At 42.5% G+C, this 24618-nt stretch overlaps 2 protein-coding genes across 3 annotated transcripts; one reads left to right on the forward strand and one right to left on the reverse strand.

Moving 5' to 3' along the window:
* The first annotated feature begins 493 nt into the window (after nucleotides 1-493).
* On the forward strand, nucleotides 494-12931 carry slc12a9 (solute carrier family 12 member 9). 2 transcript variants are annotated; one of them, XM_061056513.1, is made up of 14 exons: nucleotides 494-779; nucleotides 3634-3864; nucleotides 4020-4154; nucleotides 5150-5287; nucleotides 5411-5713; nucleotides 5863-5970; nucleotides 7033-7144; nucleotides 7237-7394; nucleotides 7475-7557; nucleotides 7638-7762; nucleotides 8257-8449; nucleotides 8539-8713; nucleotides 10679-10825; nucleotides 10918-12931. In XM_061056513.1, the coding sequence occupies exons 2-14, from the start codon at nucleotides 3657-3659 to the stop codon at nucleotides 11745-11747; spliced, it is 2715 nt and encodes a 904-aa protein (XP_060912496.1). In that variant the 5' UTR covers nucleotides 494-779; nucleotides 3634-3656; the 3' UTR covers nucleotides 11748-12931. The 2 variants fall into 2 exon arrangements, with proteins under 2 accessions (XP_060912496.1, XP_060912495.1); XM_061056512.1 differs by lacking the exon at nucleotides 494-779 and having other exon boundaries at nucleotides 2709-3864.
* Nucleotides 12932-13994: 1063 nt separating this feature from the next.
* On the reverse strand, nucleotides 13995-20276 carry hsd20b2 (hydroxysteroid (20-beta) dehydrogenase 2). The gene is made up of 11 exons (XM_061056514.1): nucleotides 20088-20276; nucleotides 17326-17372; nucleotides 17094-17169; nucleotides 16895-17005; nucleotides 16410-16477; nucleotides 16269-16313; nucleotides 16140-16174; nucleotides 15983-16064; nucleotides 15804-15869; nucleotides 14477-14626; nucleotides 13995-14379 (listed from the first exon to the last, which is right to left on the reverse strand). Exons 1-11 carry the CDS (start codon nucleotides 20251-20253, stop codon nucleotides 14257-14259), a joined length of 969 nt encoding a protein of 322 aa, XP_060912497.1. The 5' UTR covers nucleotides 20254-20276; the 3' UTR covers nucleotides 13995-14256.
* Nucleotides 20277-24618: the final 4342 nt, after the last annotated feature.

Consider the following 24618-nt stretch of genomic DNA (forward strand, 5'->3'; position numbering starts at 1 on the left):
GATCTAGAAATTCCCACATTCAATCACCCTCCTGTTATTCTTCTTCTTCTTTTTTTAACTTTACTTTCCTGGAGCAGAATGGATAAAGTTGTAAAAAAAAAAATGCAAAATCATAGATGGATTGATTTTCGCTTTTTTGTAGTTGCCTATTTTTGTATTTTTTTTTTAATGGAAATTCTGACTGACTATACATGTAATGAAGGCCTCCATAAGGATATACATCTCAACAGTGACCTCTGGCGAGTAAGTCTATTATTACAGTCCAGACTACAGTACAACTTAACATTAAGGTCTCATGCTTATACACTGGATGTGTTACTAAAGTTGAATCATAGTGAAACTAACATCATGGACATGTAACGTAGCCCATGTCAAGGTAAAGTTAATATTCATTAGTGAGGTCATGTTTTATTGGTGTAGCCTACAGTAAGGGGCGGGGTTAGTTTTTTGACAAACAGTACCTTTGCTCATATTTGAGATATTTGCCCTCCCCTTTCGGCAGTCACATGGGCAGTTTGTAGCTCTCCCGTGACACTTAAGAACAAATAATAGGGGGGACGAGGCGTGCCATGGCTGCACTGTTGTTATTGGGCAGCACATCTTTCACAGCATCCAACTCAGCAGCCCTGTGCACCGGCCTGCAGTGGTCACAGTGCTCCGTCCTCTGCGCATCCGACCCTGGACATATCCTCCTGGAGGCTCACCGCTGAGACAACCCCGGGCTCACGCACAGAAACAAGGGGTGCCAAGCAGGAAGTGCGTGAAACTCTCTGGAGCTGGTGTGTAGGGGGGGGGGGGGGGGGGGGGGGGTAAGTTTGACCGTTCTCGGTGTTTCTGCGGCTACTTCCTCTCACACAGCTTCAAAACGTAAACACACGTTCGCCCGGCATGTAGCTGAACACGTAGCGCGTTGTTGTTGACATTTTTTGGCGTCCGAAAAGACGCAAAGTTGCGCTGTCGCAGTTACTCCACCCAAATACGACGTAACCACCACGGTAACGATGATTTATTTTGGTAACCGACTTGTTTAAAAAGTACGGTCCGCGGACCTTGAGAGGGCCGGCCTATATTTTCAGGCGGACTGCTGCTTCTTCTTCTTCACGAACATCTGTAAAGTGCATTACAAACAGCCTCCTTCAGAGCACGGCCCTGAGACTGAGTGACACTTTTTAATGTAGAGGAGGAAGTCAGGCGTCTAATTCTCATTGAGGTTGAGAGTTTATCTATACCACGTGTATTTTATTTAGTACTTATAAATGTGTGAATAAATACCATTGCATTCATTATGATTTGTGTGTTTAAAGGGCTTTAAGTCCGCCAGCTGTGGACAGAAGTTTAAATACGTTAGCTCACTTGCTCAGCATAAAAAAAATCTCTCAAAATAATCGATTACAATCATTCTTAATAAAGCAAGTCTCAAATTGTTTCTCTGACTTAAAACTCCACATATTCAGTGACATATATGAGATGCAGAAAAATCCCAAATCCTGAGCAGCTGGCACCAGTCTGTTTGTGCAAAAAGCAGCTTGAAAAGTGTTTTTTATTATTAGACTGAATGATCAAACCGATGATGAAGAATATTCTGTGACATGATTTATCAATTCAAAGATTCTGATCTTCAGTCAAACTAATGTAAACACCTGCTGTAGACAAAAAAAAAAAAAAAAGAGTTACAGGGTGTGAACCATACAGTGATTAGGAGCTTATGTCCGTCATGTGCGATCATGCTTTGTTGTGTAAAATGTGCCAGTCGGGAATCATGTGATCTCAGGAGCTGATCTAAAGCAAGCTCCTAACGGCCTCATTGATGGAAAACCGCCTCATTCCGTGAGAGAATAGCAAAGGTGACCACTGGCACCTGAGAGACAGAAAACAGACAGCGCACAGATGGCTGAAATGTCTGCTCTTTGGTTTAAGCTGTGTGTAAAATCAGACACACGGCTGTGAATCAGCTGACTGCAAATACCAGCATGAGGTGTGAGCAGAGGCTTTCAGTGTGAAGAGATGCAAACTTCAATCACAGGCTCTTTTGTGGTTGAGTTTTACCGAGACTGATTGTGGCTGTAATAGGGACGCAGAGAAGAGATTTAATGTAGGAAAAGTGACAGAACAGATGAGCTGTCCCTTGTTGTAGAATTAAAGGTTAAACCTGATGAATTGAACCTGATCCAGAGTATCTTTGGGTTACCTGGCTTCACTAACCATGTTATCAACTCAATAAATCAATCCACAGTTTGTGTGTGCACGTTCACATGAATGAAGCGGTCATAGCCGTATACGACCAATTTCCAGACATGGTCAAGTCTGCCGTCAGCACACGATCAAACATTGATATTAGAAGAAGAGGAAGTTAGACTTAAACACACAAAAGCCAACACAGCTGTGACTAGTATGTTCCGTTTTGTTCCACTTCATTAATTTGTTGCACATATACAAGATGGGCGTGTCTGACAGTTAAAGGTGTTCTATTTCAGCCGCAGGCCCGACTGTAACAAACAGAGCGGTAAGGGACTGACAAAAGAGAATATGTAATAGTGATAGTACATTTAATAATGATCTTTAGTCTTGTAGGATCAAGAACGTTCAGTCTTTGTTGTGGGATGATATCAGTGGAGCAGAAATACAACTTTAAAAAAAATTAATTAATGTCAAATCAAAGTGGAAAGACAAAGTGTTTCCCTTTTCCCTCACGGTCAGCTCACAGACATCTTATAGGTCAGTAGAGCGGGCATTTCTTCCTTCAAACTGATCTCTTTTCCAAACATAAATATCTAAGTTAGTTTGTTCTGCACAAGTTACCTTGGCAGTCTACCCCGGTAAGAAGTGAACTACTGTACCTCTGAGTCCTGAAAACCCAGAGTTAATCCTGAAGTTACCTCCACAGCCGAAAATCTTTATTGCAGGCTTGTGTTGAACCTGAGTGCTGCTGAACTGGTTTTACGTCATACCTGTACGGAGCAAAAAAATAATTTGACAAAGAAAAAGGTTGCACATGTTCATTGATCGAGTCCAAATCTCAAACTATGTTCAGATTCCCCTTTTTTTCGATTCAAATACTTGTGTGTGCCCCGAAGCCTTGCAACGCTTTGAAGTAAACAATGTGTTTACGTGAGGCTCCAGGCGTTCACATAGCGGTGCAGGACATGCGCTGCTGTGCACATGATGCTCTCCAGTGAGGAGAGGATAAAAGTATGAGAACTCACTGAAACAGAAGGCCAAAGCGAGAGTTTGTGACGTCTCGATACAATACGTTAGCTTTGAAAAGTAAAACATCTTTAAAACTTAACACAAACATGTCATCAATAAGTGAACCTGGTTTGTCTCTGGAAGAATGGAAAGTGTTATAGAAAGCACAAAATGGGCAAAAAAAACCTGACTTATTAGTGGACTTTGAGCAGTGCATGTCTTAACCTTTACCTTCAAGGTTTTTCACTTATTAACCGTAATACGTCTGGTGGAAAAAAAGTGAATTAAGCAATGTATTTTTCCTGTTTGGCTTAAGGATGGAACGCTCTTTCTCTGGCAGCGAAAGCCTTTAAAATGCAGACTTCTATACTGCTAATGAACTGTTGGCTCTACAGTAGAGATTAGTCTGATGTCTCTTTCTGTCCTCGTTTGTTTTGTGTCTCGCAGGGCAATCAGACTCTTTACCAGCCATGTTGAACGAACGCAGCCCCCTGATCCCCTCAGGGGTCTGCGGTTTGACCGTCGCCGCGGCAGCAGCATGCGGCGCAAAGGCAGACTCTTCCCCGGACTCTGGCACCGACACGCCCACCAAAGACCCCCGGCAACTGGACACTTTTTTTGGCGTGATGGTGCCGACCATCCTCTCCATGTTCAGCATTATTCTGTTTCTGAGAATGGGTGAGCGCCACATGGACGGAGAGATTAGAGAAACCAGAAAGCTGATTTGGTTTTGCAGACAGTGTGTGTTTGTATGTCGGAGTATAAATGAGTCATTGTGTTGGTGGTACAGTTGTGACTAACGTAGACGTGATCTCTCTCTCTCTCTCTTGCAGGGTTTGTGGTGGGTCATGCGGGGCTGTTACAGGGACTCTTAATGGTGTTTGTAGCCTACACCATTATATCCCTTACAATATTGTCCATCTGCGCCATTTCCACCAATGGTGCTGTGCAGGGCGGTGGTGCCTACTGTATCCTTACTCAATATTTCAAAATGTTTTTTAATGCAACTCGGTTAGAGATGTTCCAATGCAGTTTTGTAACATTGTGCTATGTTGACACGAGTAGATTTTTGTGGGAGCTAAGGCGTTATGGTATCAGGATCCATTCACTTAGTGGTATACACGTCAATGTCTGATATCCCACACTGGGCTTTATCGATGGAGGAACAACCAGCTCGTGTATGGGGGTTTGCAGATTATGCTGTAACCGTACTCATGGATTACCAAGACTGCATTCCAGTAAGTATTTAGAGGCAGGAAACCATAGTACATGTGTGATACTATATGATCCACCGCCCGATCCATCCATCCATTTTCTTTGCCTTATCTGGGGTCTGCCGCCTTCTTGAATGCGAGTGGGTCCATGTTTGAAGACTTCATTGTTGGAGTAAATGATGGGAATTGTGGCCAGAGGTCATTCTGGGCTTGGTATACCCGGGGGGGGATCTCCAAAAGCAGCAGACAGGTACCTGGGTGCTACAAGGAGCTGTAGCTTCTGTGGTTGAGGAAACAGCAGCCACTCCTATGTTTGGCCTCAAGGTAGTTCTGCCAAACCTTTAAAACGATTCAGAGTGGGAAGGCAAGTTTGTTTCAGGGTGCCAGCCAGTTGTCGTATAACCAAAAGCGAGATCTGTGTACGCAAAGTCAGTCACAATTGCAACCCTTTCATTGATTCTGCATGTGAGTTTCATGGACAGGATCTCAAGGCCAAAGCCATGAAGAAGAGATTTTTCCAGTTTGGGGAAAACAGAACTGCATCTCTGCTTTTTTTTCTCCTTCTAGATGATGTAGTTCTGTTGGCTCCATCACATTTTGGCCTCCAGCAGACACACTGGGTGGTTTGCAAGCTGAGTTTGCAGTTTTTTTGGGGGGAAAGAGTCAGCACCTCCGAGTCGTATTCAATCGATGCGATTCAATTCCATTAATTTGGCTTAAAAACATCTCCCTTAACGGAATGAAACCAGACATGATAAGTCGCTCTCTGGGCCCGGAGTTTGGAGGAAGCATTGGTTTGATGTTCTTCTTAGCCAAAGTATGTGCATGTGGAGAATACGTTCTTGGACTTGTTGAGGCCATCCTCGATGTCTTTGGGAGAAATCCTGGTAAGTTTTAGGCTCTGTCCTGTGTCTCTTAGCCATCATGTCTTTAGCATTCCTTCACAGAGTTCTCAGTTCAATTATTATGATAATTCTAACAATTTTCTTGCCTTTTGTCCTCTGTAATAGACACACATCTGGGTGAGGGGTTCCGCGTGCTCCCTCATGGTTACTGGTACACGGTGCTGTACTCATCGGTAGTCCTTCTGCTGTGCCTGATCGTTTGTCTCGTGGGCGCCCACATCTACTCCCGCACCGCTTTCGTCATCCTGCTGGTGGTCACCGCATCCTTGCTGTCCATCTTCATCAGTTCTGTGGCGGTCAAACCGTTCGATTTTATCATAAGCCACGCGGGACCTGGTAACCAGTCCACCCAGTTCAACGCCAGCTACACAGGCTTCAGCTCTACCACTTTGAGAAGAAACCTGAACTGTGAGTGTTGGGGCACTGTGAGGAGGGGTTGTGAAGGAGGTCGTGAAAGTGATTTCACAAGAAAAAGCTACACAGTGGGTTTAAATTTAGGAGCATCTATTAAAGGCCTCGATTTCCTTCCTCTTTCTTTCTTTTTTTTCTACTTGCAGCCGATTACTCGTTGGACTACAGCACCAACACCGTCATGTCCTTTGCCACCGTGTTTGCCGTCTTTTTCACCAGCTGCACTGGGATAATGGCTGGAGCCAACATGTCAGGTACAAGCTTGTTGTCTTACATCTATCATTGCCCGAGTTTAAAAGTAAAAAAGTACATTGAGTGATATTATGTATGTAAATACAAATTGTGAGTTAATTACTCAAATCTTACTTTACAAAGTAGACTAGGTTTGTTACAGCTTCAAGTAGCAAAAAAGTAAAAGTGATATCGTAGTTGTTTCTCTAATCGTACGACTCCACTGTCACAACTAACTCCTTAACTGGACTGTTTCCCAACAACACATAAACATTTTCCTGCAACTCCTCCTTCTTTGTGTACTGGTAAAGACAGCTTTCTGTAACAATTCTTATAACGTCAGTGAAGGATATAAAGAGCACCTGAAGCTGAGTGATACTTCTAGCTAAAATTTGAGTGCTGCAGGCGCCGGTAGCCTAGTGGTGAGTGTGCGACCATGTACCGACCTGTGACTCTCCCTCGATTGTGTACTCAATCCATTGTCTTATTTCTAATTAAAGGCTTAAAAAAGCCCCAAAATAAACCTTAAAAAACTCATCAAGGCTGGGTTCCTGATTTAGCTCATTTGGTAGAGCGGCCGTCCCATGTACAGAGGATACACGTCCACGTTGCACTGGTCGCAGGTTCGACTCCTGGTCATGATGCTATTTGTTGCATTTGATTTCTCCCCATATTTCCTGTCTCTCTACAGCTGCCCTTTCAAAATAAAGGCCTAAAACATCTATGAGCTGTTGTACTATTTATCAGCACTCATGGAAGACCTTTCTTCCAATCAAATTGCTCAGCATGTTGTCCACAACACTGTTTTAATACAACAAAAGCGATGTGATTTTCTTTTGATAATTTGAATACAATTTGCTTATCATGCATCTTGTCTTTTACTTAAGAACATATTTGAAAGCAGGACTTCTAAATTTAAAGTATTTCGCCATACTGCCTTTTAATTTTACCTTTGGTTATTGTGCATGCTCTGATGTGGATAACTTGTCAAACAGGATATTCTTAAATACACCTATCCACCTTTAGTAAATCTTAATATTGTTTTAACAGACAAACATGCAAACGCTGTCATTTATTGTCTTTAGGGGAGCTGAAGAATCCAAGTGTTGCCATCCCTAAAGGCACCATCTCAGCAGTGTTTTACACATTCACGGTCTATGTCCTCCTCCTCCTCATGGTCAGCGCCACCTGTGACAGGTCAGACGATGTTCATTATAGTGTGGTGTGATTTAACCACCTAAAGACGGATCCCTAATTGGTTGTGATTTTTTTTTCTTCTTTTCCTTCAGGACCCTGTTGATTCAGGATTATGGGTTCTTGCAGAAAATAAACGTCTGGCCACCATTAGTCACCATCGGGATATACTGCGCTTCACTGTCAGCTGCCATGTGTTCTTTAATCGGAGCGTCCCGTATCCTTCATGCACTCGCTGTGGATCACCTATTCGGTAAGGACAGGCGTTTTTACCCCAACAGTGGATTCTCTAATATGGTGGAATTTCCTAAGTGACTTTTGGTTTCCTCACAGGTTTGCCGTTAGCGCCCGCCGCCATCACGTCAAGCTCGGGGAACCCATGGGTGGCTGTGCTGTACACCTGGGGCCTGGCACAAGTGAGGATATTTTCTGCAGACTGCAGATCATGTATTATTAGAAGCAGTGTCCTGAGGTTTGTGTTGTGTTTGTGTTTCAGTGTGTAGTGTTCGCAGGCGAGCTCAACTCGGTAGCAGCCTTGGTGACTGTTTTTTACTTGCTTGCCTACGCTGCCGTCGACCTGGCCTGTTTGGCTCTGGAATGGGCATCTGCACCAAATTTCAGGTAAAGATTAGTCACTTTATAAGGAAATGAGTGTGCAGCTATCTCACTCACTTGTTTGACCAGCATACTGGTGATGCAACATCAAAAACCCTTAAACTAATCAGACAGGTAAGCCAAATGTTCAGAAGGAAATTTACAGAGAAAAATCCTTAATTCTGAGTCAAACTATCACTAGGATTGCCTGCCATTTACTCCTATTTCAAACGTTAAGTGATGTCATGTGCTCGGGCTTAGGGTGCAGGGGGAAAAAAAACAACTAGAATTGCTCAGTGATTCGAGAAAAGCTGAAAAAAGTGGAGTAGCTTAAGGTATTTTCTTTCGCTGATTGCAGGCTCAAAATGAAGAATTAGAAAGCCAAAAGTTTAGCACAAGTTCCAAACATCCTTATTTCTAACAGCCTTTTTACACTTAATTTGATCTTTCTTTTATTTTCTCAAGGCAGTAAATGTGATCTCTGAATTTTTTTATTTTTTTTGTTTCTTTGTATTCAACAGGCCGACCTTCCAACTCTTCTCCTGGCACACTTGCCTTCTGGGGATCCTGAGTTGTTTGGTGATGATGTTCGTCATCAACCCCGTTTATTCCTCGGGCAGCATAGTCCTCCTGCTGGTGCTGCTGCTTTTCCTCCACTACAGATCACCCACCAGCAGCTGGGGCTACATCAGCCAGGCTCTCATTTTCCATCAGGTATCGATGTCTCCTGTAGATAAAGGTGTACACCGACTATCAAATACATGCTGCAGTCCGCTGTAAAGTCTGTCTTCTGTTTTCTTCAGGTGCGTAAGTATCTGTTGATGCTGGACGTGAGGAAAGACCACGTGAAGTTCTGGAGGCCGCAGGTGCTGTTAATGGTGGCCAACCCTCGCTCTTCCTGTCAGCTCATCCTGTTTGTCAACCAGCTGAAGAAGGGAGGACTGTTCGTGTTGGGCCACGTGCAGCTGGGAGATCTGGGTAATTTACTGTGGATGGTCTGCGATGGCCATGTGCAGCTTACGTTATTAAATTATGTTTTTTTTTTTTTTATCTTTGAATCATTTACCAACCTGATTCACATTTCACCCCTTCAGCCTGTAATGTTAGGGTGGGTGCACTTGGGTATATTTGAGCGTCTTTACTTCCTGCATATTTGTGAATTTTTAAGCATTCAAAAGAAACACAAAATAAACTAGTTTATTAAAATGATTAACTTCCTGCATAAACTTCACTTCAGAGCTAGATTTAAGCTGAGAGAAATAACCTTAAGCAGAGAGAAACAGGATTATTGATGTTTACCTAGCTGTGTTGCACACTAAAATAAGGAATAATACATTTCTAAATAAAAACTGTAATGAGGTAACTATTGTTTCATCACTGCTTGTTTCAGACTAAACTCAATAAATGCATTTCGTATTTGTAATCTTATTTCTCAAACCTTCCAGAACAGCCTGATCACGTTTCAACACAATTGAGGGATTCGTTTAAGGCTTTGATGTTTCCTTGAAACAGTTGCTATTGAAAGAAAGTTATTCCTGTATGGACGTTTATGCCCTTTCACATACAGTATCACCCTTGGCTGCAGAGGAGTTGTTTATATTAGACAGCTGTCTCTCTGTGTATGTCTGGTTAAATGGCACAAATTAAAAAGTTATTTCCAAAGTGAAATTATTGGAAAAATTAATCCCTCTTTTGTGTTGACGTTATGTTTGAGGCGGTTTTGGAAGGTTTTTGAAATAGTCCTTCAACTGTGTAATGTAATTATTCAGCTGGTGATGAAACAGTAGTGACCCTGTTATAGTTTTTAATTTGGTAATTCATAATTCCTTCCTTCAGCAAACTACAGGGTGGGAAGGTGAGTGCAGTTGAGGTGAGGTGACAAAATTCTATCTTTTTTATTTTAGTAAAGTCCCTCCACTAACATAGAGACTCAGACTCAATTGATGGCCGGTGATGGGTGGTGATGTCGCTGGGTTAAGGTAAAAGCTAAATTAACTTGAAAATGTTTAAGGTGCCTTTCACACGGTGTAAATGTTGGACTTAACTATATATTTATATATTTCCAACAAAAAATGATGGATGAAAAAAACTCAAATGGAGAACCCCGATGGACTTCTTGGTATATAGTTGGCATTGAGGCTGAAAGTCACACTTACAGCAGCACCAGTTAAATCCTAAAATCTGTTTTTACATGTTTAAGCCACCCACACTCTTTCCACATTTCCTGTCTCCCTCAGGCTTTCACAATCAAAGGACAGAAAAATCATCTGTAAAAAGATACAAAACATCCCATAAAATACAGGAAAAACAGTTTTGATGTCCAATATCCATTATATTTGTCCTGAATCAAAAAGCATCCAGTCACATTATTAATACACACAGGACATATTAAAGTAGTTTGCATACCACTGATGATCTAAACCAGCTCTGGTCAGACTATCTAAAGTCTGTGGATTGCCCTCATGGAAGGCTGCCTCCTGGGCTTTCACTTTCCATCTGCTGCCTTTCTTGCATTATTAATGAGAGACTAAGTTTTCGTTAAAGCACCGGGCCTTAGAGTTTGAACCAGACAGATGTCTAGCGCCTCATATGTTTACTTTGTAAACGTATTCAGTATGATGCACCCTTTGGATATACAAACAGTGTTTGCTGTGTATTTATTTTATTAGTCACTTAGTCACAGATTCTCTTTATGCCCCCTGGTGTCCATTGTGATGCATTGCAATGTCTACTTCTGTACCTGCAATGCTAGTACTCAACTTGAGTGTATCCATTTATGTTTTTATTTTCAACTCATCATTTCAATTCAGTAAGCTTTGTTGTTTTCTTCTTTACCTGAACTGCTTCGGTTTGACATTTCCACTAAATGTTCCTCCACTCACAACTTGCTTTCTCTTTGTATTCTCTGCATGTTCTTAACTTCTGCTTTCCCCTGTGTTGTAGACACCGTGCCTACAGACCCGGTCCAGCAGCAGTACAACTTCTGGTTGAGCCTGGTTGATAAACTGGATGTGAAGGCCTTCGTGGACCTCTCGCTGTCCCCCTCTGTCAGACAGGGAACACAGCATCTACTGCGAATCACAGGCCTCGGTAAGCTCTCGTTTTCTCTTTCTCATTATGATGCAGCTTTCTTGCTACCGAGTGACTTTTCAGCACAGACTTTTTGTTTTTATTTCCCAAAGGTGGCATGAAGCCCAACACCCTGATTTTGGGTTTCTATGACAGCTGCACTCCGGACGACTTCTTCCTGCAGGACACGGCCTTCTGCAACTCTTCCATGGGACAAGGGAGCGAGGGCGAGTATAATTTCGGGGTCGACCTGCCGTCTTTGCAAGCCCACTTCCCCCCGGTCCGACACGTTGAGAGCCCGCGCTCGCTGTCTCCCGAGGAGTACGTAGGGATCATCTCCGACGCCTTAAAAATGGGCAAGAATGCGTGCCTTGCCCGCTATTTCTTCCAGTTGGAGGGAGAGGATAAAGATAGCAAGGTAGATGGCTCGGAGCGGACTATCGACGTGTGGCCTCTCAACCTGCTCCAGCCGGGCAGCCGTGATTACGAGGACGTGTGCAGCCTCTTCCTGCTGCAGATGGCCTGCGTGCTCAACATGTCTCACAAGTGGCGCCGCGCGAGGATGAGAATCTTTCTGAACGTGGAGACCGAGTCCAACGACCAGGGCTGGGTGGTGAACGAGGAGGCGTTCAGAGAGCTGCTGAGGAAGCTGAGGATCAGGGCGTCGATAAAGATCGTGCCGTGGGACACTGTGGTGCAGCATCACATCGAGCCGGTCGAAGAACCGAAACACGTTCTGTCGGAGGACTTCCTGTCCGCGGTGAACTGCATGCTGCTGGAGCACAGCTCACAGGCCGCCGTCCGCTTCCTGTATCTGCCTCGGCCTCCTGCTCAGCGTGGCCACTCGCAGCAGTATTTGGCTCACTTGGAAGCAGTCACTAATAACCTGGGGCCAACGCTGCTGATCCACGGCGTCACCCCGGTCACATACACAGGACTGTGAGCATGAGCAGTCCTCACTTCTCATCTCATTCGATAATGTACACGAAGCAGCAGCTTATCTGTCCACTTATTTTAGCACTATAAGAACTCTTCATGTAAAATTGACACAAAACTGAATGAAACTCGGAGGTTGGGGGGGTAGGTATGATGTTTTACAGAAGCGCAGGAAAGGACCACACTTGAATGCATTTTAAACGTTAAACACCACTCGACAACACTTCCCACTTTTTGCGCTCAGTGAGGATAGTTTCAAATACTTGAAAAATGGCTTTGCGATTAAGCCAAGAAACGGGGCAATATGTGTGTCTGCCTGATTTTAGTAAATATAATATCTTGTTGTCATTAACTGTAGTACTGTCCTTAAACACAAGACAGTAATGTGTCAAAGACTTTCGAACAAAAACAATTTGTTTGAGCATTACAGATGAAGACAAATAGAGTTGTCTGTATATAATTGCAGGGATGAAATGATGAATTTGTAGAGTTTATGTTACTTACCATGAGAGCGTCTGACCTGGTTCACTTTCTCAATGTAGCAGTGTTACCGGTAATCGTGTTTTTTTTTAAACTCCTAGGGTTTATTTTCTGCTTGCTTCTAAATGTTCACACTTCTGCTGGTGTCTGCAGGACCAATGATGCAAAGACATTTACTGTATTAATTACTGATTTTAGTTTTGAAGCACCTGTGCAAACGCTCGTCCTGGTCACGTGTAAGCTCTTCAGTTTAGTTCACCTGAGCTCAAAATAATAAACACTGTTGTATGTCCTAACTTAAGAAAACACACATTTGTGAACAATAATGCAGACTGTCTATAATGCACATAATAACGCAGATTGTCTATAATGCACATAATAACGCAGATTGTCTATAATACATCAGATAAGAGGTGTAGTCATGGTTACTGTAAAAGCCTCAGTCAGGACTTGGACCAATGATGATTCAGACCAAATGAAGAACGATGCCAGAGCTTGTTTTACTCGATTAATTCACTACACATACAAAAAATGCACCAAATATTGTACCGCCCTCTTGTCATGTTTCACTTGGACTTTTAATAAAAACACAAATAGTTGCTAAGAAAGCAATCTGCCGCTTTGGCACGTTCCACAATGAGAGAGCCTTAAAGGACGGACATTTGTTACTGAAGATGTACATAATAAAGGGCTGTTTGTCAAAGGAGTAAATATGTGTGCTGTGTGTAGTCCATCTATTCATAATCTACTGAATATCACTTTTCCCATGTGGGGCCCTGGGGGGAGGGGGGGGGGGGGGGTGGCTGGTGAGGTCGCCTGTCCACCGCAGGCAAAGCATCCATTCACAGCCTACTGTATGGTTTGTTAACTTACATTTAAAATTGATGTCTGATCAAAGTTTCCCTTTAGAAAACAAACAAAAAACTCAATTTGCGGAATTTTCGTCTTCCTCTTGTTGTCCTGTGTTTGTCTTCTTGCAGGTCGCTGGTGGGTATGGTATGTTTGATTTTCTTCACTTTATTTATTCCCAAGGAGAAGTTCAAGTTTACACTCTATCATTGAGCGTCATGTTACTCACATAGATCTGAAATACACTCGTGCACAAACATGGACATGCAGTGATAGAGATGTCAGAATGAGAGGGATTCACAAAGGGGGGCGCGCCGAGCAGTCTGGGCTTCTGTTCCTTGCTCAAATGCACCTCTGCAGTACTCAGGAAGTAAACTGGCAACTCTCCAGCACCCAGACCAATTTCCATTCTTTGGTCCGTTCAGAGACTTTGTCCCTCCAGTTCCTGACCTTAGATCCTGCAGACTGAGCTATACTGCAGCCCGAGAGGAAACACATTGACCTCCAGGGAATGACATTTATTAAAATGCACATGTCCAGTACCAAAAAATCAAAAATAAACGATCCCTTCCACCAAATCTGTAAACACGCTGTCTCCCAAAATCACAGGTGTGTGACTTTAGGAACTTGCCTATGAGGCTGTATGTATTGACTTTCAGAATGTAGGCCTCTATGTCTGCCTGTACTTGATTATTTTATCAGAGATGTGTAAGCATACATTTGTCACATTGATGTATGAAAATATACATTAACAGTTTACATCAATGTGTGGGTGTGTTAAGTGTTTTAGTGTGTGTGTCTTTATATAGATATATACTTAAATCTTTGCAATATAGGACTGCTCAGTAAGGGTTCCTTTTTGGGACAATCTTAACCCCTTTGTCGTCATACATTTTATTTAATATTTATTTTATTTATGAAATCCTTATTTATCCTCATTTATTAAATTATTTAAACCTAATTTTACTCTATTTCTTTTTGTAAATTTAAAAAATTGTCTCGCCTCTCTGGTGTCAAGGAAGGGTAGTGGTGTACAAACAGGCTTCTATATTTTCTTTTTTTGGTTTATGTTTCCTGAAATACAAAAAACTACAAATAAAGTAGTTTTATTTGTTGTGTCATCTTTGTTGCATTTAGTCGTCTGAATCCTCTTCGTAGCTGCAGGCACATCTCTGTCTCCTTCCTTTTCACTGAGTGTCTGATTTTTCGGCGTTCTTTTTGTTTTGGACCTTCAAGAAGTCGTGTTGCTTTCGGACAAAGAACGATGACATACGGAGCCAGTCGGGTAGGAGCACTGTGAGGGCCATGCTCTGTAGTGTGATGGGAAAGAGAAGCAGAGGTGTTAGGATAAAGCAGCATTTAAATGACTGAACGTGGTCACAGTCTGTTATCTGTCTTTCCTCTGACCTGCAGCGTGTGGGACAGGCAGCCGGTGGTGTAGCTGGAGTGACCCACAGTGTCCAAGGCCTCCCGGGCGAACACTGGAGCGCTCCTCACAAAGTAGTTGCTCTTAATATTTTTAATCATGTTGGAAGACACCAGAAAGGGGGCCACACACTGGGGAAAGATTTACTGTGATCAGGTTGGTGAATAGGATAAAAACTCTAACTTCAATATGGTCACAGATATCAAATGGTCACAATCATAGTCCTTAGAATATCAACCTAGAAACCAGGCATCAGCACTAAGGTCAGTTTTAGTGTATTGAAAAGTGTCTAACCAAACTACTGGATAATAATTTCAGAGAGATTTTGTTTGTAGAAAATGCCTTCAATATGTTGGCCTGCATTTAAAATGTGGCTTAAAACAAGATTTAAGTCAAAAATAAAATTAAAAAAGCAAACCAAAAAGAAGTGACTGTATAAAATATGGATGTAGTCTCAGTGTTGTCATTCAATGGTTTCTGAAGTGGAATTTTGAAGCCCAAAGATGGCGGTTGCCATGTTGATAATGTTCTCAAACTAACTTTCATTCAACCTTGACACGGGCAAAAAGAAAGAGCCGCGGCAGGCCTGGTGCCTCCTGGAAAACATATTATATGTTTGTGGGTTATAAAAAACATCGATGTGTTTACCAAAGAAGACATCAGCTATCCAACTGTAGTTTGTACAAGGTAAGCATTTGTCTGTTGTAATAAAGGGCTTTTTAAAATGGGATGTGAATGTGATTTCTGAAGGTTTTGGCCTCAAGTGGACACTCAAGGAACTGCAGTTTTTTTTAAACTTCCACATTGGCTTAATTTTTCAACAGTGTAGGCTCCTGTTTTTATTGCAACTTTTTTAAACAAATAAACATAAATAACAGGTGAGTTGAATGAAATCTAGTCTAAAGGGATTGTTCTGTATTTTTTAACTTGGGTTATATGAGGTATGGATATTGGCCACCGAAGATATTAGTCTGCTCAGCTCCCCTATTGATAGAAAAAAAGCAGGAGGGCAGGCATTGAATCTAGGCTATATATTGTATCAGATGGGTATGTTTGCTCCATGTAATTTGGCAGATTTTAAGAATAACCAAGTTTAAAAAAAAAACAGGATAAATGCACAATATATTAATACAAAGTCACTGTGCTTTAATTTTCCACTTCCCTTTTCTGCCACCAGGCTAAATAAAGGTTAAATTAAACAAATGTAAATCTTTTCATTCTAAACATATTTCTTCTTCGTGCTGTTCGATGGATGGATGGAGTACCTATGACTGAGCATACATCTTTCAGAGAGTTTCTCATTCTCACCTGAACAATGATTCCTTTTGACTTGTACTCAGCATGCAGACACTCAGAGAAAAATGAAACGAAACTCTGAAAAGAGAAGAAAGACCAGACCAGTGGGCGAGTGTCTTGGTGTGCACTGATCTGGGAATGTATGTGAGCTGCTCTGATTAGAATTATCATGTGCAAATGGATGAGAGTACCTTAGAAGAACAATAAAGAGACACCAAAGGATGTGGGCGGCGGCCCGCTAAAGAGGACATATTGATGATCAGGCCTTTTCCCCTGGGAAGCAGAGAAACGTTCATGAATGCAGTCCTACATTTACAAGAGTTCCATTATTTACGTTTATGGCAATACCTTTCAACCATGCCCGGAAGAACCAGTCGAGTCATCTGTGTACAAAATAAAAAAGACGTTTTTTTATAATGCAGTAAACGAACAGAAAACAAAACGTAAGTACAGAACAATCACATGACTATATCTTACATGAGGGACAGACAGCACGTTACAGTTGATGACATCAGTGATTTTCTGGTCAGATTGAACACGAGAGAAAATGAGAAATCATCTGAAAAGTTAATTAAATCATTTATAATTCAGAAAATGACTTTTAAAAGCTAAACTTACCTGTTCAGCATCCGGGGCATCCAGGAAATAGTCACAACTTTCAGAATACATCATTCCTACATTGTTAACTGTGTGGGTCACAAAGACACAAACAAAACACTCCGTTAATAATCATATATCGTAAGTCTTTACCTTAAACTCTATCATTTCCTCATGCTTTATTTTGAAGTTTTTTTTGGCATTTTGGCTGCTTCTGTGTGAATTTAATCTTTAATCAGAGTCATTTTGTAAATATTTAGTTCCTCAGTTAGTTGATTAGACCTTACCAATGCCTCTACATAAACTGTCTGAAGGTGATTATGCTTTGGTTGGATAAGTGGAATTGAGGGTGGGCTGAAATATATATTTCTTGAAAATGATCCTGCCCTGTTTGTTTGTTTGTTTTTAAAGTCAACATTGTTAGCTTAGCACAAAAACTGAGTTATGCTTCATGTGATAAAAATATCTACTGCTTTACTCTGCGCTGTATTTGTTGTTTTTATTACCCAGAATTCCGATCTCCAATCCATGTAGTTCTTTCCCTATAGTAGGGTAGATACTGGGGCCGTCTGTGAAGTCCACTTGGATGCTGCGAGTCTTTCTTCCATACCTTTCCTCTAAAAGAGAAACACAAAAGTCATGTGTGTTCTCCAGTGTTTAACATAAAAATACAAAGTGTTAACTTAGTGTTTTGATTTAGCTCACCTATCTCATTTGCGGCGGCTTGAAGCTTATCAGAAGATCTGCTCACCAAAACAACATCCAGGCCTCGTTGTGCCAGCTGAAAGATGTGAAGCAATGTGGACAGTCTTAACCAACAACACAATGCACCAGAGAAAGATAAAACACTCGGACCTCAAAGGTATCAAATGTTTCACGCTGGAAACGTAACATTTGAATCATAAAGAGAGTTACTACATGGAGGTTAGGTACTCACCTCATTGGAATAAGCTTTACCAATCCCTGATGTTGCACCAGTGACGACTGTGCAAAGGAGAGAGCAGGGATATGTCACTCAAAGGAATCTGTTAATAATTATTTCAGAATGGCATGCCCTTATTTGAAAGATGTAATTATACTTTTTCTTTCTCCGTTTGTCTTATTGGGGTCCTAGCAGTGAAAGTGGTGTGAGGGCCTTATTGTAATGCAAGGGATTATTATTATAACCAATTGTATAATTTTATTCCCCAATAAATCTCATATTTGGGGACTTTGACCCGAATTTGAACACCTGTCAGGATTGGTGAAAATGTGGAAATATTTTGGGTCGCAGGATTTCTGCAAAATAGCAGAAGCACCCGTTTGAAATATTAAATAACTGCCCCTAACCCTAACCCAGCAGGGTGGAGCTACATGAAATGAAATATGGCAGGCATGTATGGGCGTCATCAGATCCTCCCCAAATCTGAGCTTATTGTGACACTCAAACATTCAAAGTCAATCAACATTTCAGTTTTGTCAATTTGCCAAAAATCTGAAAATCATTATCACTTTAAATTCAATTTTTAATCTTCTTCCAAATTAAAAAGTATAAGAGCCTCAGGGAGCATCAGGTCCATGATATCAGACTGAAGCTCGGTCGGCGGAAGCTCGGTCGGCGGAAAAGTGAGAGGTCGAGGAGGAAGATCTGAATCGTCCTTTCTCTGAGAACAATGCCTCCTGCTGCTGTTTGGAGATCTCTGGTCAAACTGATAAGGCCCTGATATATTTTACTTATGCTCCAGGTTTACTGGCTGGACCCGGAATTATGTTTGTTACCAGAAAAAAAAAAACTTGTGATGTGAACCAAACAATCCTTGCAAAAGGAGGCTTGGTGAAATAACTATAAGTGTATGCAAAGAATTAATTTTTTTCACAGAAATCTCCAAACAAGAAGGAATGTGAAGTGCTGATCAAACATACTCTCAGGAGAAAGGAAGACTGGAGTCTATAAACAAAGAAAACACAAATATTCCCACACCTCAGCTTTCTGCACTCAAAGTCTTAAATAAGATTTACATCCACCTGCAAGTTATCATCGACAGGTCACAAAATGTACAACTTACACACTCACTCACTCGCTCACTCCTCACTCACTCCTCACTCACTCACTCGCTCACTCACTCACTCACTCACTCGCTCACTCCTCACTCCTCACTCACTCCTCGCTCACTCACTCACTTGCTCACTCACTCACTCGCTCACTCCTCACTCACTCACTCGCTCACTCACTCGCTCCCTTGCTCGCTCACTCACTCCTCACTCACTCACTCTCTCACTCACTCACTCGCTCGCTCACTCACTCACTCGCTCACTCCTCGCTCACTCACTCACTCCCCACTCATTCCTCGCTCACTCACTCACTCCCTCACTCGCTCACTCGCTCACTCGCTCACTCGCTCGCTCTCTCACTCACTCACTCGCTCGCTCGCTCACTTTCTCACTCACTCACTCCCTCACTCACTCACTCGCTCACTTGCTCACTCCTCGCTCACTCACTCACTCACTCGCTCACTTGCTCACTCCTCGCTCACTCACTCACTCACTCTCTCACTCACTCCCTCACTCACTCACTCACTCGCTCACTTGCTCACTCACTCACTCACTCACTCACTCACTCCTCTCTCACTCACTCACTCACTCTCTCACTCACTTACTCACTCAGTCACTCGCTCACTCCTCGCTCACTCAGTCACTCGCTCACTCCTTGCTCACTCTCCCACTCACCCACTCGCTCGCTCTCTCACTCACACGCTCACTCCTCTCTCACTCAGTCACTCGCTCGCTCACTCTCTCACTCACTCACTCGCTCACTCCTCGCTCACTCTCTCACTCAGTCACTCACTCACTCACTCACTCACTCCTCTCTCACTCAGTCACTCGCTCACTCTCTCACTCACTCACTCGCTCGCTCGCTCACTCCTCTCTCACTCACTCACTCGCTCACTCACTCACTCTCTCACTCACTCTCTCACTCATTCACTCACTCTCTCACTCACTTGCTCGCTCACTCCTCGCTCACTCAGTCACTCAGTCACTCAGTCACTCACTCCTCTCTCACTCGCTCACTCCTCGCTCACTCAGTCACTCGCTCACTCACTCACTCGCTCACTCCTCGCTCGCTCACTCCTCGCTCACTCTCTCACTCACTCACTCGCTCGCTCTCTCACTCACTCACTCGCTCTCTCACTCACTCGCTCACTCCTCTCTCACTCAGTCACTCGCTCACTCTCTCACTAACTCACTCACTCGCTCACTCACTCACTCACTCGCTCACTCGCTCACTCGCTCACTCCTCTCTCACTCAGTCACTTGCTCACTCACTCACTCACTCACTCACTCACACACTCACTCACTCTCTCACTCATTCACTCACTCTCTCACTCACTCTCTCACTCACTCGCTCGCTCACTCCTCGCTCACTCAGTCACTCACTCACTCACTCCTCACTCACTCACTCATTCACTCACTCGCTCACTCCTCACTCACTCACTCACTCAGTCACTCACTCAGTCAGTCAGTCACTCATTCACTCACTCGCTCACTCCTCACTCTCTCACTCACTCTCTCGCTCACTCACTCACTCTCTCACTCACTCAGTCACTCGCTCGCTCACTCACTCACTCACTCACTCACTCACTCACATCTAAACAGACTGTAAAAATCTGCACGATCTGTTATTTAAACATCAAACTACATTTGATTTTGCTGTGACATTACCTGCCCATTGCCCAAACTTCCTTAAATCCTCTTTCCAAAACTGTGACAAAACAAACTCTCGAAGTCCACACCAAACTCTCCAGGCAAAGAAAACGACAGTAAAACCCCCGACGACGGCCAGAGCTGCAGAGAAAGACATTTTGCAGCAGTGCTCAAGACTGGACATGATTACTTAGCAGCACAAAGGACAAACGCTTGAGAAGGTGGGGAGTCCTTCTTTTATATCCCAAGAAATTACGTTTATTCACTGTGCTCCTCCCACACTGCTCCCCCTCCTCCTCAACTGCTTCTGCTTTTGTTTATTCATGCAACTATTTGGCTTCATGACTTTTAGATAACACATTTGAGGAGAAGAGTTTGAGGACTGAAATAGATTATTTTTGGGTGATTGGGCTTCTCCAGCTGCACGTCAATAGATAGGGTAAAGGTGCTTCCTTGTATTCTTTTGTGTTCTGTACGATAGCCTCTGTGACCCGGAAAAGGAGGCTTGTGTTTTAAAGACTGCTGTGTTTTAAGTTTAGACACCAGATAAATTACTTCTTTGGTTGGTTGAGCTTCTTCAATAACTTTGCAAGGATGTCTGATAAATGTGTCTGGGGTTTACTTTTTGTTTTCATAACCTTGAGCAGCTCCCAAGAGACAGAATTTGCTCTTAATCAAACTCCAAAAATAGCTGGATCCTGTATTTCTGATCATGTAACTTTAAAACCTTCCTGCAGATAAAATTCCAAGATCATTCAATCTCAGCGCCCCAAAAATTTGCAAAGATGGGATTTCTGTTTCAACTTGTTGCTCAGAGCCAAAGCAAATTTAACCTTAATGACATCGCTGGGACACGATCAGGGTTACCGTCCCAAACTCTGGCAAGCCATTGAGGTCATTGTTCAACTGATGGCACCACTTTTCCTCTTCTATCAGATTACTGTTGTCATTACTCGAGTAACTTCTTCATCTAATCAAAAACACAAACTGAAAACATAGATATAATCCCTCCAATAGCTGCAATAGAGATTTAAAAAAAACAGTAACCTAGTTTTGATGGTGCGTATTTCAGTCACTCTTAGTCAGAGTTAATATCTGTCAGGTTTCACATCAGCAGAAACGAGCCTATACCGCTACATGTAAAATCAATGTTTGTACAGAGATAAACCGAAAATGCTCTTGATTAAATGTCACCGTGATTATATTTGTGATAGTCAACAAATTCCAGTTTGCAGCATGGTGCATCGCTGTGATAGTGAGGAATATAAGGTGCTTATCATCCAAGAGAAAACATAACACACTTCTCAGATAAACCGTAAAGTCTGTCATGGTGGTTTACAGTTTATGTTAGTTAAGTTAACCATATTAACTCTGGAAAAGTATCTGTCCTACCACTGAGGTTAAACATTCATCTTCAGTTAAAGTCAGTTCATGTAGAACAGGGGTGGGCAACTGGCGGCCCGGGGGCCACATACGGCCCGCCATCAACCCTCAACGTGGCCCTCAGGTCAATTTTTACACATCAATTAATTGGAAACATGAAGAAAACATGACAAAATCTGCCATGAAATCATGAAAACTAGAAATGTCCATTATAATATTTGATCACTGGTACATGTTGAGCTAAATTTGAGACATGATTGACTGTAATTGTTTTTGGAATCCTACAATTTGGCCCCCTGGCAGTGAGAATTAAATGAATGTGGCCCTTGCTGTGACCAAAGTTGCCCCATCAGGGAGCAAATTACATACGAGACTTTGCACAGCATCTGTTGGCTTATAAACTGTGCTGTGGTAGTTTTGATTATTTAAAGGGAGAAAACTGGATTTTGGGACCTCGTGCTTTTATGTTTAAAGCAGACAGTTAGCTTGTTAAGATGTGCTTTCACATTTAGATGTACCCGCAGGTACCGGATCGTTCCATCAACGATCCCGAGGCCCTAATGAAGCCAGCTGCAAAATTGATGCCAGAATCCGGCAGCGATGTGCTTATAGGTCAGGCACACAAAATCTATGAAATACTTACGTCATTCTAACCATGCCAGTTAGTCTAGAGATCTCTGCAGCCTTTAACCCCTTAACCACCAGAGGGTGCTGCTGCCCCCTAATAGACCACAGCTGGAGCTGGACTTGACAGACAGAAATTCTGCAGAGAAAATGTTGATGTTGTTGTACAGTTTACACAATCAAAGTTAAATGTCAAAGAATACAACATTAGAACACACAAAAAAAAACCAAACAAAATAGCAAAATTAACTCTTAAAATTAGCGGGTTACAGTGTGGAAGTAAAAGAAACACACCATTTGGGGAAAGGAGGGCGCTTGTTTGATCAGTCAGTGTCCCTTACATTAAAAGAGTTTATGTAAAAGTCCCTAGACTGTAAATAAGAAGAGGGGCTAGCCTCTTGGTTTTAATGGTGAATGTGGAAGTGCATTGAACTTTGTGCTTTTTGAGATTGTACTGATTGCAAAAATAAGTCAGACTAAATCAAGTCTTGGAGAAAGTAAACCTATTTGTGTTATTCCTGATGTCAGGATGTGCTTTGTTATACGATGAGTCGTACTTTTCTGACTAATTATTCAGAACACCTGCTTTCTTATCCCAGTCTGGTCGCACCTCCACGGTGAAAAATAACTTTGCTTTCTAAGAACTTAAACAGGGGGGGGGGGGGGGGGGGGGGGTTTACTGTTATGTAACAACCAAATGTAAATAACTGGTACAAATACTTAAACTGCTATAGCTCTGAATCTGTGATCCAGAAAAGACTAGGTGACGTCAAACGTACGAGGCAGCCAAATTAATTCACCTGATCAATTAAGTGGGGTCAGGGAGGAGGCAAATGTCTAAGCTTCTCTATCGCTCCTCCCACCTGTTTTTTTTTTTTTTTTTTGTTTTTTTTTTCGCTCAGGACCTGATTAATTAACGTTGACAAAAAGCTTCACTAAAGAAAGTAAAGCATTCTAAGAGAGATGTACTTCTAACTTAGAGAAATCGCAGGACAGCTTTGAAAGTCATGTGACCGTGCGCTTGCCAGCCTCACACAAATAATAACAAATACTGTGCGATACCTTACATGTTCTGTCTAAATGGCTGATCTTGGTTAAGGCAGGACACCAAAACGGGGATAACCAGGGCTTACTATAATAAGAACATCACGGGTCAAAAGTATTCTCCTGTCAGTGTTGCGCAGAGCGGGGATGCTGCCTCTGCAGTAGGCCAAGCTTGTTCTGTGCTCAACCGGGCTGGCTGTGTGTCTGACCTTGCTTTGAAGTGATCTCTGTCAGTGCCGTTAGTCATGTCACTAAGAGGCTTGCAGGCAGCGGATCAGTTTAGCACAGCCTCACCTGTCTAATCTGATTACTTCAACAAGGCTGCTATCAATCTGCAAGGCAGGGCAAACAAGAACAAACACATCATCACACGTCCACGCATAGGGGACCCTGCGTCGCCCCTCAGCTTTGCCATATTCACATACTGTGTTGGAATTTTTGCATATTAAATCTAATCTTGTAATTTTTCATCTACCGCTCAGATTAGCCACCCACCGACCCAGCCCAGCCGGCCTAGTCTCAACAGGCTTAAATTCCAGCTGTACATGCTGCCAGGTCAAAAGATCCACAGCAGACTTTCAATGGCTTACCTGAAGTTATTTTCTGCCCACAGCTCACATACTTCTCCGTATGTAAAATGCTCACTCTGACCTTTGCACTGAGGCTGTGACCTGTACATAATATGATGCACGACCTCAGGAAGAGAGGGAGGTCACAAAGATGTCAGTGTGAAGTGCACATCATACGACGTGTCAGAAACGGTTCATGATAAAGCTACATCAGCACAATTTATGAATCGATCAGACTTCATTTGGCATGTTCCCTTTTCTTGTATTTCAGCTTTTGCAGGTAAGTGCTCAAATTATTGGACACGGTACTCATTTTACAAGTGTGAACAGGAGGGTTTTGTAGCTGTGCTTCATTTCAATTGGCATCTTTATCTGCGGTAGTATGACTAGAGGGAGAGCCTGAGTGAAGGTCTCATGATTTGAAGTGCAGCAGCAGGGTTATATGAGGCTACGAACACGAGTTTCATAATCCCTGCACCAGCACCACCACAAGCAGTTCTATAATTCAAAGTATCAGTGATGAGTATGCAAGTATTAACATAGCAAAAGGCTTTCTTTGTTCTGCTCTGAATGGGAAGACATTAAAAAGAAATATGGCCTTAAAGTGAGACTTCTATAAAGGCAAATTTCAGTGATTTTGATGAGTCAAGTGTCCCAGCTCTGGAACAAAACGCTCCGACCTTACAGCAACAATCGAGTGATGAGATCCTTAACAAGAACATGAACCTTTTTCAGGTGCTCTGTCCCTTTTCTTTGAGTGATCTGATGAATGTATCTATCATTTAACAGCTGTTCTAGGTCGTTCCTCCTCCTTTTGATTTCAATTAAGGTTGTAGGATGGACAGTAAATCCGCCCAAACTATCCTGGCTAGCGAAATGTATCGATCAAATAAGTCTAGCCAAGCTCAAGAGGTGTTTTAGTTTAAAAC

This window comes from Labrus mixtus, chromosome 14 (genome assembly GCF_963584025.1).
Source record: "Labrus mixtus chromosome 14, fLabMix1.1, whole genome shotgun sequence".
In the NCBI taxonomy this organism is placed as follows: Eukaryota; Metazoa; Chordata; class Actinopteri; order Labriformes; family Labridae; genus Labrus; species Labrus mixtus.